General features: G+C 45.7%; 1 protein-coding gene across 2 annotated transcripts in view; it reads right to left on the bottom strand.

Moving 5' to 3' along the window:
• Window positions 1-6,826, bottom strand: part of LOC106562277 (RNA-binding Raly-like protein) — an 80,661-nt gene extending 73,835 nt beyond the window's left edge. Inside the window, exon 1 of one of the 2 annotated variants that reach the window (XM_014127048.3) lies at window positions 6,561-6,826. In XM_014127048.3, coding sequence (XP_013982523.2) covers window positions 6,561-6,600 — 40 coding nt within the window. In that variant the 5' untranslated portion in view covers window positions 6,601-6,826. The remainder of the gene's footprint in view (window positions 1-6,560) is intronic. The other variant, XM_045689179.2, reaches the window with a different exon arrangement.
• Between the last annotated feature and the right edge of the window lie 8,003 nt (window positions 6,827-14,829).

The raw sequence follows: 14,829 nt of genomic DNA, 5'->3' as shown, positions 1-14,829 counted from the left end.
GTCAGTGGCACAGATGGAACTATCTAAGCAGATCTCCTTCAAATGTTGATATTTGGTTGCACTGACAACCAAACACAATTCAATATCCAGTTTGTCTACAGATTAATCATTTATATGTTGGATTCATGTCTCCATCTCAACCAAAAAGTTAAAGAATAGGACTAAATCTAATCAATTTTTAAATGCACTTTAAATAAAGCTTGATTTGATTTAGTCCTATTCTTTGTCTTAGATTTTTGGTTCTGATGGAGACATGAATCTAACATATCAATTATTAATTTATAGACAAACAGTGAATGTATTTAGTTATTAAGAGATCTCTCCATAATCATTATCACGATAGCACATTGGTAGTAGTCAGTGACAAATATAAATATGGATTTGGTTAAAACCCTGGATGGGAGAACAAAGGAATAGTTGTAGATCAACTCTCCAGTAGGAGGTGCTGCCCAGCCTACATTTTTTTTCTGATAGTGGATATAACATTGAAGATCTAATGTTGTTTCAAAGGTTCAACATATTTTGCACAAGGCTGGTCTATGTTGAAAATCGGTTACAATGATGGCATAATGGTGTGATTGAAATTTCACCCTCAAAACAAGTTTATCTTGATGTTAAAAAAAAATCCTATGTATTATCCACGTAGATCCCACGTCAAAATATGTTGACAAATTACATTGCTGATTCAACCAGTTTGTGACCAGTGGGTCCTAAGTTCATGTGCTTAGTATACTAAGCACATGAGAGAAGAGCATATGGATCAAGTTCTATTCCGGATCTCTCTCTATCTTTCTCGCTCTCCGAGGACTCTTCCTCCCTCTCTCATCCTCTCACTCTGTCTCTCTCTAGCTTTCTTGGTTATTTTACTAAATCATTTTCTTTCTCTGTTCCAAGCTCTACAACCCTTAAAGGTACAATGCATCCGTTTTTTTTGTCTCATTCATTGTCTCAATCATTTCTAGGTAACAATTAAGTACCTTACTAGCTAGACTTCCATCCAATTGGCGACAGATTTGAATGTGGATATAAAAAAAAGTATATGTGCATTTTCCCACCAGAGGTTTCAATCAAACTGACTTTTTAGGCGATAAAATGCTGAATGTGATGACAGTCAAAATGAAGGCACTTTTAAACTTAAGGCCTAGATTCAATCAGATCAAGAGTTAACCTGCGATAGCAGACGACAGTATAGCGATGTTTTGGCGGTGTCGGCTGCCAAATCACTCGAATAAGAAGTTCAAAACGAGAAAGCGTAGGATATATGGAAATAATTACTCTTAAATTGAAAAATCATTCAACTAAATAATGAGGATTTCTATCATCCTAATCAAGGTGTAGATTATATCTCAAATTCCTGTGTTCCAACTTGTAAACAAGGCTGTTAATTCGACACCGTGCCGCCAATGGTAATGTCCGCTTTAGGTATAATGCCTAGAGCCACTTGTGGATTTGACAGCTGTAATGCAGTTCCACCTAAGACATCGTCAAAACAACTGCCATGTGGATGTTGGCTAAAGCTCCAGAGTGGGCGGCGGTTTAAGGCACGGCATCTCAGTGCTTGAGGCATCACTACAGGCACCCTGGTTTGGGAGTCCAATAGGGCAGTGCACAATTGGCCCAGTGTCATAAGAATTTGTTATTGACTGACTTGCCTAGTTAAATAAAGGTTAAATTCACTACCGTTCAAAGGTTTGAGGTCACTTAGAAATGTCCTTGTTTTTGAAAGAAAATACCATTTTTTGTCCATTAAATAACATAAAATTGATCAGAAATAGTGTAGACATTGTTAATGTTGTAAATGACTATTGTAACTGGAAATGGCAGATTTTTTTATGGAATATCTACATAGGCATACAGAGGCCCATTATCAGCAACCTTCACTCCTGTGTTCCAATGGCACATTGTGTTAGCTAATCCAAGTTTATCATTGTAAAAGGCTTATTGATCATTAGAAAGCCCTTTTGCAATTAAGTTAACACAGTTTAAAACGTTTTTCCTGATTAAAGAAGCAATACAACTGGCCTTCTTTAGACTAGTTGAGTATCTGGAGCATCAGCATTAGTGGGTTCGATTACAGGCTTAAAATGGCCAGAAACAAAGAACTTCCTTCTGAATCTCGTCAGTCTATTCTTGTTCTGAGAAATGAAGGCTATTCCATGCGAGAAGTTGACAAGAAACTGAAGATCTCGTACAATGCTGTGTACTACTCCCTTCACAGAACAGCGCAAAATGGCTCTAACCAGAATAGAAAGAGGAGTGGGAGGCCCCGGTGCACAACTGAGCAAGAGGACAAGTACATTAGAGTGTCTAGTTTGAGAAACAGACACCTCACAAGTCCTCAACTGGCAGCTTCATTAAATAGTACCCGCAAAACACCAGTCTCAATGTCAACAGTGAAGAGGCGACAAAGGGGTGCTGGCCTTCTAGGCAGAGTTCCTCTCTTCAGTGTCTATGTTCTTTTGCCCATCTTATAATTACATTTTTATTGGCCAGTCTGAGATGTGTATTCTTCTTTGCAACTCTGCCTAGAAGGCCAGCATCGCTGAGTCGCCTCTTCACTGTTGACTTTGAGACTGGGGTTTTGAGGATACAATTTAATGAAGCTGCCAGTTCAGGACTTGTGAGGCATCTGTAATTTTAATGGACAAAAAATGTGCTTCTCTTTCAAAAACAAGGACAATTCTAAGTGACCACAAACTTTTGAATGGTAGTGTATATACAGTTGACGTCGGAAGTTTACATACACCTTAGCCAAATACATTTGAAGACAGAAGTTTACATAAACTTAGGTTGGAGTCACTAAAACTCGTGTTTCAACCACTCCACAAATTTCATGGAATAAACTATAGTTTTGGCAAGTCGGTTAGGACTTCGACTTTGTGCATGACACAAGTAATTTTTCCAACAATTGTTTACAGACAGATTATTTCACTTATAATTCACTGTATCACAATTCCAGTAGGTCAGAAGTTTACATACACTAAGTTGACTGTGCCTTTAAACAGCTTGGAAAATTTCAGAAAATGATGTCATGGCTTTAGAAGCTTCTGATAGGCTAATTGACATCATTTGAGTCAATTGGAGGTGTACCTGTGGATGTATTTCAAGGCCTACCTTCAAACTCAGTGCCTCTTTGCTTGACATCATGGGAAAATCAAAAGAAATCAGCCAAGACCTCCACAAGTCTGGTTCATCCTTGGAAGCAATTTCCAAACGCCTGAAGGTACCACGCGTACTGTTTGTACAGATGAACAAGTATAAACACCATGGGACCACGTAGCCGTCATACCGCTCAGGAAGGAGACGCGTTCGGTCTCCTAGAGAGGAACGCACTTTGGTGCGAAAAGTACAAATCAATCCCATAACAACACCAAAGGACGTTGTGAAGATGCTGGAGGAAACAAGTACAAAAGTATCTATATCCACAGTAAAACGAGTCCTATATCGACATAACCTGAAAGGCCGCTCAGCAAAGAAGAAGTCACTGCTCCAAAACGGCCATAATAAAGCCAGACAATGGTTTGCAAATGCACATGGAGTGTATGTTAACTTTTGACCCACTGGGAATGTGATTAAAGAAATAAAAGCTGAAATAAATGTCACATTCTTAAAATAAAGTGGTGATTCTAACTGACCTAAGACAGGGGAGTTTTTACAAGGATTAAATGTCAGAAATTGTGAAAAACTGAGTTAAAATGTATTTGACTAAGGTGTATGTAAACGTCCGACTTCAACTGTGCATTTAAACTCAGTTTTCACAATTCCTGACATGTAATCCTAGTAAATCTTCCCTGTCTTAGGTCAGTTAGGATCACCTCTTAATTTTAAGAATGTGAAATGTCAGAATAATAGTGGGGAGAATAATTTATTTCAGCTTTAATTTCTTTCATCACATTCCCAGTGGGTCAGAAGTTTACATACACTCAATTAGTATTTGGTAGCATTGCCTTTAAATTGTTTAACTTGGGTCAAACAATTCAGGCAGGCTTCCACAAGCTTCCCACAATAAGTTGGGTGAATTTGGGCCCATTCCTCCTGACAGAGCTGGTGTAACTGAGTCAGGTTTGTAGGCCTCCTTGCTCAACATTCTTTTTCAGTTCTGCCAACAACTTTTCTATAGGATTGAGGTCAGGGCTTTGTGATGGCCACTCCAATAACTTGACTTTATTGTCCTTAAGGCATTTTGCCACAACTTTGGCAGTATGCTTGGGGTCATTGTCCATTTGAAAGACCCATTTGCGACCAAGCTTTAACTTCCTGACTGATGTCTTGAGATGTTGCTTCAATATATTCACATAATTTTCCATCCCTCATGATGCCATCTATTTTGTGAAGTGCACCTTTCCTTACTCATGATGCCATCTGTTTTGTGAAGTGCACCAGTCCCTCCTGCAGCAAAGCACCCTCACAACAGGATGCTGCCACCCCCGTGCTTCACGGTTGGGATGGTGTTCTTTGGCTTGTAAGCCTCCCAGTTTTTCCTCCAAACATAATGATGGTCATTATGGCCGAACAGTTATATTTTTTGCTTCATCAGACCAGAGGACATTTCTCCAAAAAGTATGATCTTTGTCCCCATGTGCCATCCCAACCGTGAAGCACGGGGGTGGCAGCATCCTGTTGTGAGGGTGCTTTAGTGCAGGAGGGACTGGTGTACTTCACAAAAGGCTCAGGTGGGTTGCTGGGTTGAAGGCTCAGCTGGGTTGCAATCCGTAGTCTTGCTTTTTTATGGCGGTTTTGGAGCAGTGGCTTTTTCCTTGCTGAGCGGCCTTTCAGGTTTTGTCAATATAGGACTCGTTTTACTGTGGATATAGATACTTTTGTACTTGTTTCCTCCGGCATCTTCACAAGGTCAGCAGGGTAGCCTAGTGGTTAGAGCATTGGACTAATAACTGGAAGGTTGCTAGATCAAATCCCCAAGCTGACGAGGTAAAAATCTGTCCTTCTGCCCCTGAACAAGGTAGTTAACCCACTGTTCCTAGGTTGTCATTGAAAATAAGAATTTGTTCTTCACTGATTTGCCTAGTTATTAAATAAAAAATGGTCTGTTGTTGTTATGGGATTTATTTGCAATTTTCACACCAAAGTACGTTCACCTCTAAGAGACAGAACGCGTCCCCTTCCTGAGCGGTATGATGGCTGCGTGGTCCCATGGTGTTTGTACTTGCGTACTATTGTTTGTACAGATGAATGTGGTACCTTCAGGCATTTGGAAATTGCTCCCAAGGATGAATCAGACTTGTGGAGGTCTACACATTTTTTTCTGAGGTCTTGGCTGATTTCTTTTGATTTTCCCATGATGTCAAGCAAAGAGGCACTGAGTTTGAAGGTAGGCCTTGAAATACATCCACAGCTACACCTCCAATTGACTCAAATGATGTCAATTAGCCTATCAGAAGCTTCTAAAGCCATGACATCATTTTCTGGATAAAACACAGGTGAATCATGTTTTTGACTGCAGTTAGCTTTTAATAATGTCTTCTCCCCCCTCGCCCTTTCTCTTTTTTTACATACACGCATTCAGTTACTAAGACGTGCAATAGAAATAGCATCTTTCCCTGTGCACCGATGTAATCCCCCTCTCCACAGTTATTGACAACCCTAGTGAAGGCTCAGCTGGGTAGAAGGTTCAGCTCTACTCCTCAGGTCCTGAAGACTCTCTCGCTCTGTCCTCTCTGCTCCAGTGAGAGAGAGCTGACCCTGTGACCTTATACTTCCTCCTGGGCTGCTCTGGTCTTGGCTGAACCACAGGATCGATTCACACAGTCTAGCACTGCAGGAGAGCCTGTCAAGCACACAGCCTGATGCCTCAGAGAGTCCAAATCCAACACCACTCTGTTAGCCAACACACTATCACAGTTGCGGACATCTGTCATAATGCAATCTCATGCACCCATGCTCACACATACTGTAACATGTATGTGGACACACATAAGTGATCTCTTTCTACCTCTCTGTCTGTCTCTCTCTTTCTCTATCTCTCGCTCTCGCAAGCACCCACACCCAGATAAATGACAGACACATAACACGCTCTCATCACGCTCACGTCCATTCAAACACACCTCTCCAGTCCTTGGCTAAGCTCAGCTGTGTTCGGAGAGTAAACAGCCAAGTTCCTGTCACCTCAACTCAGGATCCTTTCACTACCTCACTCACTCCTTCTCTCTCTCTCCTTCTGTCTCTCGTTCCATTAGACAGGGTTATCCTTCGCTAGGCGTATGGGTCGGCATGAGGAAATACCAGAGGGAGAGAGAAAGGGGGGATAGAGTAAGGAGCGGGGAAATAGGGACGGAGGGATTTAGGGAATAGAGAGGCAGTGGGAGAGAAACCAAGAGAAAGTAGTGAGGAAGGAGAAAAGAGATGTGAAAGAAAGGGGAGTGAAAAGTAGAAAAAGGGGCGTGAAGAAAGGGATAGACGGGGAGAGACAAAAACAGGGAGGGAGGTATAAGGTAGAAGGGAGGTATAAGCGGAGAGAGAGTGAGTAGGAGATGCGTACATACACACTGAAACATACTGACACAGACACACATAGAGGGGTATCTATAGCCTGGCATACTCACATCGTGGGCTGCGATGGTGCTCACTTTTAAACAGGGTCATATCAGGGACGCCAAACAAAAGAGGGCGGCTGTGGCTTTCAGACTGGAGACAGACAGATGGCTGGATGCTTTCCCTGCTTCTCTCGCTCACAATCACTCTCTTTTCCTCTCTCCTTATGTCCTCTCTTTCTCTCTTCCTGTTTTGGCTCTCTCTCTGCAGGCAGGCAGGCTGTGGACTGACGACTGTGTTACTACTGAATCAATGACAGAGCAGTTAGAGCAGCACCAACAGTATGTACCATCTGTCCCTCTGCAGCGGGGGTGGACAGAGGAAGCACTGGGTTAGCCCATTAGCTCCAGCAGGCAGGGGGGGGTTAGTGGGAGTGTGTCAATTTATTTTTCACAGCAACAGGAGCCTGGCTGGGGCTCAGGGCTTATAGAGTCTGCCCAGGCAAAGAGAGAGCTGCCAAGAAGTGTGTGTGTGTGTGTGTGTGTGTGTGTGTGTGTGTGTGTGTGTGTGTGTGTGTGTGTGTGTGTGTGTGTGTGTGTGTGTGTGTGTGTGTGTGTGTGTGTGTGTGTGTGTGTGTGTGGTGAAGAGAGGGTAACTTTATCCACAGCCGGGGGCTAAGGGAGTGAAGGGGGACAGGGGAGGGCAGGGGTCTAAGAGAGGAGCATGAATCTGAGGACACAGCAGAACCAAATACAGAGATGACGAGAGGAGCTCACCACTGACCTCATATCACACAGGGATGGCATTATACACAGGCACGCACACACACCAAACACACACACGTCATACAGAGAATATGGGTGTTGTGGGTGACAACTGGATGAGTTAACAGTAGAGATACTTGAGTATGAGGGGAAAGAGGGAGGGAGAGAGGGCGGGGAGAGAGAGTGATAGAGAGAGAGGGGGGAGAGGGAGCAATAGAGAGGGGGGGGGGGGAAGAGAGAGGGGGAGAGACTCCCCTCCCTGTTGTGGAGAGAGCAACATTAATTAAGCCTTATCTTAAACAGAGTCATTCTACTGAGGCTAAGACACACACACACATGCACGCAATCAAATGCTGAACACACACTCATACACATACAGTATAAACACAGGCAGTGTCCCTCGAGTGCAATGTGATTAGGGTGAGGAGATAGAGATTACAGACAGGTATAGCAGACCTCTGGTGTTTGTTTCCCTCCACTTGATTAACCAGTCATTTACTCAACAACAGAAACACGTCAATTTAATAAATAAATAAATGTATATCACCTTTATTTAACAAGATTGGCCAGTTGTGAACAAGTTCTCATTTACAACTGCAACCTGGCCAAGATAAAGCAAAGCAGTGCGACAAAAAACAACAACACAGAGTTACACATCGGATCAACAAAAGTACAGTCAATAACACAATAGAGAAATCTATATACAGTGTCTGCAAATGGAGTAAGGAGGTAAGGCAATAAATAAATAGGCCATAGTAGTGAAGTAATTACAATTTAGCAAATTAACACTGGAGTGATAGATGTGCAGATGAGGATGTGCAAGTAGAAACACTGGTGTGCAAAAGAGCAAAAAAGTAAATAAAAACAATATGGGGATGAGGTAGGTAGTTGGATGGGCTATACAGATGTTCTGTGTACAGCTGCAGCGATCGGTAAGCTGCTCAGATAGCTGATGCTTAACCTGTTGGGGGTAGGGGGCAGTATTTGCACGGCCGGATAAAAAACGTACCCAATTTAAACTGGTTACTACTCTTGCCCAGAAACGAGAATATGCATATAATTAGTAGATTTGGATAGAAAACACTCTAAAGTTTCTAAAACTGTTTGAATGGTGTCTGTGAGTATAACAGAACCTATATGGCAGGCCAGAACCTGAGAAGATTCCATACAGGAAGTGCCCTGTCTGACAATTTGTTGTCTTTCTGTTGCATCTCTATCAAAAATACAGCATCTGTGCTGTAACGTGACACTTTCTAAGGCTCCCATTGGCTCTCTAAAGCCGCCAGAAAGTGGAATGGGGTGTCTCTGGGCGAAGAACAGCAGGAGAGTTTGTGAGTGGTCAGCCTGGGGACAGTGAGACTGAGATGCGCGTTCACGAGAATTCAAAAAAAAAATATTTCAGCCTTTGAATGAATACAACGTTGCCCGGTTGGAATATTATCGCTATTTTATGAGAAAAAATAGCATAAAAATTGATTTTAAACAGCGTTTGACATGATTCTAAGTACGGTAATGGAATATTTGGAAATTTTTTGTCACGAAATGTGCTCGTGCGTCACCCTTCGGATAGTGACCTGAACGCACAAACAAAACGGAGCTATTTGAATATAACTATGGATTATTTGGAACCAAAACAACATTTGTTGTTGAAGTAGAAGTCCTGGGAGTGCATTCTGACGAAGAACAGCAAAAGTAATCCAATTTTTCTAATAGTAATTCTGAGTTTAGTGAGTCCCAAACTTGGTGGGTGTCAAAATAGCTAGCCGTGATGGCCGAGCTATGTACTCAGAATATTGCAAAATGTGCTTTCGCCGAAAAGCTATTTTAAAATCTGACACAGCGATTGCATAAAGGAGTTCTGTATCTATAATTCTTTAAATAATTGTTATGTATTTTGTGAACGTTTATCATGAGTAATTTAGTAAATTCACCGGAAGTTTTCAGTGGGTATGCTAGTTCTGAACATCACATGCTAATGTAAAAAGCCGGTTTTTGATATAAATATGAACTTGATTGAACAAAACATGCATGTATTGTATAACATAATGTCCTAGGAGTGTAATCTGATGAAGATCATCAAAGGTTAGTGCTGCATTTAGCTGTGGTTTTGGTTTTTGTTACATATATGCTTGCTTTAAAAATGGCTGTGTGATTATTTTTGGCAGGGTACTCTCCTGACATAATCTAATGTTTTGCTTTCGCTGTAAAGCCTTTTTGAAATCGGACAATGTGGTTAGATTAACGAGAGTCTTGTCTTTAAAATGGTGTAAAATAGTCATATGTTTGAGAAATTGAAGTTATAGCATTTTTGAGGTATTTGTATTTCGCGCCACGCGATTCCACTGGCTGTTGACTAGGGTGGGACGCTAGCCCAGGGAAGTTAAAGTTAGTGAGGGAGATATAAGTCTCCAACTTCAGCAATTTTTGCAATTCATTCCAGTCATTGCCAGCAGAGAACTGGGAGGAAAGGCGGCCAAAGGAGGTGTTGGCTTTGGGGATGACCAGTGAGATATACCTGCTGGAGCGTGTGCTACGGGTGGGTGTTGTTATGGTGACCAGTGAGCTGAGATAAGGCGGAGGTTTACCTAGCAAAGACTTATAGATGACCTGGAGCCAGTGGGTTTGGCTACAAATGTGTAGCAAGGGCCAGCCGACTAGAGCATACAGGTCGCAGTGATGTGTGGTATATGGGGCTTTGGTGACAAAACAGATGGTACTGTGATAGACTGCATCCAGTTTGTTGAGTAGAGTGTTGGAGGCTATTTTGTAAATGACATCACCGAAGTCGAGGATCGGTAGGATCGTCAGTTTTACGAGGGTATGTTTGGCAGCGTGAGTGAAGGAGGCTTTGTTGCGAAATAGATTTAATTTTGGATTGGAGATGCTTAATATGAGTCTGGAAGGAGAGTTTACAGTCTAACCAGACACCTAGGTATTTGTTGTTGTCCACATATTCTAAGTCGCAATTGTCCAGAGTAGTGATGCTAGTCGGGCGGGCGGGTGCGGGCAGCGATCGGTTGAATTGCATGCATTTAGTTTTACTAGCGTTTAAGAGCAGTTGGAGGCCATGGAAGGAGTGTTGTATGGCATTGAAGGGTCAATGCAGAGTGGACCCCACCAGACAGCTCCATAGTGTGGACACTCATACTGTCACGCTCTGACCTAGGAGAGCTGTGTTTTCTCTGTTTAGCTAGGCCAGGGTGTGATAGGTGGGTGGGCATTCTGTTTTGTATTTCTATGTTTTGTTTTCTATGTTTTGGCCGGGTATGGTTTCCAATCAGAGGCAGGTGTCTATCGTTGTCTCTGATTGGAGGCCATACTTAGGCAGCCTGTTTTTCCTTTGGGTTTTGTGGGTAGTTGTTTTCCGTTTTGTCAGTGTACCTTACGGAACTGTTGTCAGTCGTTTTATTGTTTTGGTTCGAGTGTCTTCATTAAAAGTTAAAAAATGAGCACTATAAATGCTGCGCTTTGGTCTACTCATTCTGACGTCTGTGACATACAGTGCCTTCAGAAAGAATTCACACCCCTTGGCTTTTTACACATTTTCCAAAGCCCAAATTTAAAATGTATTACATTTAGATTTCGTGCCACTGATCTATACACAGTACCCCACAATGTCAAAGGGGAATTTTGTTTTTTTAAATGATTACAAGTTAATAACAATGTAAATCTGAAATGTTTTGAATTAGTAAGTATTCAACCCCTTTGTTATGGCAAGCCAAAATAATATATGTTCAGGAGTAAACATGTGTTTCTGGTCTGGCTGTGTTGTTGTCCTGCAGTAGCCAGCTTGCTAAATCAGACCCTTTCCTAAGCCATAGATGGAGATGGGGATTTGGACTTGTGGTTTTGACTTAATTCTCTGTTCAGGCCAATGATTATGACGGCGAAGATTATGAGACGATTGAAGTTCAATATGTAGCCTAGTAGGTTCAAGTTAACTTAGCTGGTTCATTGTTGCCCATGCAAGGAAGTTAGTTTTTGTTGTCCTAGGCTACCGAGCTAAAAGTGTACTCTATGATAGAGCCATAGACCATTTTGCCAAAATGAAAGAGAGGAGGATGGCATTGGCTTTCATCTAGTCTACAGGTAGGGTGGGTCAACCTTTTTTTTTTTACTTGTGCACGCACGCACACACACACACATACATACATACATAGAAATCAGTACCATGAACATACACATGATATTTAGGAACATTGATTGGACTCAATTGATTTTGGTATCTTTAAGTTTGTCTTCACTACATTAAACTAAGCATATATAGTCTAGTTGTTTGATGATGTTGAAATGGTGCTTGAATAGCAGAGGCAGTGCTCCTGTTGTCTTTGTGCTGACTTGCAGTAACTCAGTGGTTCTAAAGCAGTAGTTGTTTAGTTAACTGTCGAAAACATTAACTTGCTTGACCATGCTGTAGGTCACGTAACTGTTTGTTACAAGCAATATTTGCTTTGTGGACTTCCCCGGACAGGGGAATTGTAACGGCTGTCTTCTGTAAAAATGTACCAAGGCGCAGCAGGTATGTGAATACTCATCTTTAATAAAAATAAAGGAGTAGAGCATCCACTTCACAATTCAAACAATATATAAGACAGGAACAGTTTTGCAGGCACACAATACGCAGTGCAAAAACAACTACCCACAAAACCAAGTGACAAACATACTCCTACATATATGACTCCCAATCAGGAACAACGATCCCCAGCTGTTCCTGATCAGGAGTCACAAGACCAACACAGAACAATCACACACACAAGACTGCCACGTCCTGACCCCAAAACTACAACAACAGCTCCATCTGCTGGTCAGGACGTGACAGTACCCCCCCCTCAAGGTGCAGACCCCGGAATGCACCTAACAACGAAAAAACACCAACAAACAAAATCCCCAACAAACCCCATAAACAATAACCCCTAAACAATAAGGGAGGGAAGGGAGGGTGGCTGCCGTCAACGACGGCACTGTGCTACACCCTCCCTCCCCAACCCACCTATCCTGGAGGTGGCTCCGGTGCAGGACGTGGACCCTGCTCCACCCTCGGCGTCGCCCACTTCGGTGGAGCCGATAGCTGCGCCAGGCAGACGGACCCCTCGAGCCGGGCCGGAGGACAGGAGGGCCCCTCGGGCTGGGCCGGGGAGCAGGAGGGCCCCTCGGGCTGGGCCGGGGGGCAGGACGGCCCCTCGGGCTGGGCCGGGGAGCAGGACGGCCCCTCGGGCTGGACCGGAGGGCAGGAGGACCACTCGGGCTGGACCGGAGGGCAGGAGGACCACTCGGGCTGATCCTGACAGGCCGGGCACCCTGGCAGATCAGGGCAGGCGGGCACCTCTGGCAGAACCGGGCAGTCTGGCCACTCTGGCAGAACAGGGCAGTCTGGCAGAACAGGGCAGTCCGGCCACTCTGGCAGAACAGGGCAGTCCGGCCACTCTGGCAGAACAGGGCAGTCCGGCCACTCTGGCAGAACAGGGCAGTCCGGCCACTCTGGCAGAACAGGGCAGTCCGGCCACTCTGGCAGAACAGGGCAGTCCGGCCACTCTGGCAGAACAGGGCAGTCCGGCCACTCTGGCAGAACAGGGCAGTCCGGCCACTCTGGCAGAACAGGGCAGTCCGGCCACTCTGGCAGAACAGGGCAGTCCGGCCACTCCGGCAGAACAGGGCAGTCCGGCCACTCCGGCAGAACAGGGCAGTCCGGCCACTCCGGCAGAACAGGGCAGTCCGGCCACTCCGGCAGAACAGGGCAGTCCGGCCACTCCGGCAGAACAGGGCAGTCCGGCCACTCCGGCAGAACAGGGCAGTCCGGCCACTCCGGCAGAACAGGGCAGTCCGGCCACTCCGGCAGAACAGGGCAGTCCGGCCACTCCGGCAGAACAGGGCAGTCCGGCCACTCCGGCAGTTCAGGGCAGTCCGGCCACTCCGGCAGTTCAGGCCCGCCCGGCCACTCCGGCAGTTCAGGGCAGTCCGGCCACTCCGGCAGTTCAGGGCAGTCCGGCCACTCCGGCAGTTCAGGGCAGTCCGGCCACTCCGGCAGTTCAGGGCAGTCCGGCCACTCCGGCAGTTCAGGGCAGTCCGGCCACTCCGGCAGTTCAGGGCAGTCCGGCCACTCCGGCAGTTCAGGGCAGTCCGGCCACTCCGGCAGTTCAGGGCAGTCCGGCCACTCCGGCAGTTCAGGGCAGTCCGGCCACTCCGGCAGTTCAGGGCAGTCCGGCCACTCCGGCAGTTCAGGGCAGTCCGGCCACTCCGGCAGTTCAGGGCAGTCCGGCCACTCCGGCAGTTCAGGGCAGTCCGGCCACTCCGGCAGTTCAGGGCAGTCTGACCTCTCTGACGACTGTTGACTGGCGGGCAGCTCTGACGACTGTTGACTGGCGGGCAGCTCTGACGACTGTTGACTGGCGGGCAGCTCTGACGACTGTTGACTGGCGAGGCTGGGTTGACACACTAGACTCCTGATGCGCGGGGCTGGTATAGGACGTGCCAGCCCGGAGACACGCACCTCCATGCTAGTGCGTCTGGCGGGAAACACCGGACCGAAAGGGCGCACTGGCGGTCTTGAGTGCAGGGTTGGCATCACCCCTTCCGGCTCGATGCTCCCCTTGCCCTGGCACCTGCGGGGCGCTGGTACTGGGCGCACTGGGCTGTGCGTCCGTATAGGCGAGATGGTGCGCACCTCAGCGTAACATGGCGCCCTCCACCTCGTACGCACCTCCCTGTAGTCACGGGTAGCTGGCTTACGGCTCTTCCCTGGCCTGGCCAAGCTACCCGTGTGCCCCCCCCAAAAAAAATCTTGGGGCTGCCTCTCGGGTTTCCTAGCCAACCGTGTTCCAGCGTAACTTTCCCGATGGTTCCTCTGTCCAGCTGCCTCCACTCTCCTGAGTGCCTCCACCTGTTCCCATGGGAGGCGATCCCTTCCGGCCAGGATCTCTTCCCAGGTGTAGGCTCCCTTGCCGTCCAGGACGTCCTCCCATGTCCATTGTTCCCTTTTTCTCTCCTGTGGCTTCCTCCTCTTCTGCTGCTTGGTCCTTTGGTGGTGGGTAGTTCTGTAACGGCTGTCTTCTGTAAAAATGGACCAAGGCGCAGCAGGTATGTGAATACTCATCTTTAATAAAAATAAAGGAGTAGAGCATCCACTTCACAATTCAAACAATATATAAGACAGGAACAGTTTTGCAGGCACACAATACGCAGTGCAAAAACAACTACCCACAAAACCAAGTGACAAACATACTCCTACATATATGACTCCCAATCAGGAACAACGATCCCCAGCTGTTCCTGATCAGGAGTCACAAGACCAACACAGAACAATCACACACACAAGACTGCCACGTCCTGACCCCAAAACTACAACAACAGCTCCATCTGCTGGTCAGGACGTGACAGGAATGTTGCTCTCCAGGTTTTGTAAGAAACACATTTATTCCTCCTCTGTGTGACTGTCTTTTTGTTGTCTCGGTCTTATGGTATATCACAGTGGCGTATGAACGAATGGGTTATAGAGCAAACAACACAATTGTCACAACATAGGGTGTAATATGGCTTTTTTACTGGCTTGGCTTGGCTTCCCCAGTGATTTTATCCACAC

The sequence above is a fragment of the Salmo salar genome, chromosome 11, assembly GCF_965601325.2.
Source record: "Salmo salar chromosome 11, fSalSal1, whole genome shotgun sequence".
NCBI classification, from domain to species: domain Eukaryota; kingdom Metazoa; phylum Chordata; class Actinopteri; order Salmoniformes; family Salmonidae; genus Salmo; species Salmo salar.
This window is presented reverse-complemented; position numbering and strand designations above follow the sequence as displayed.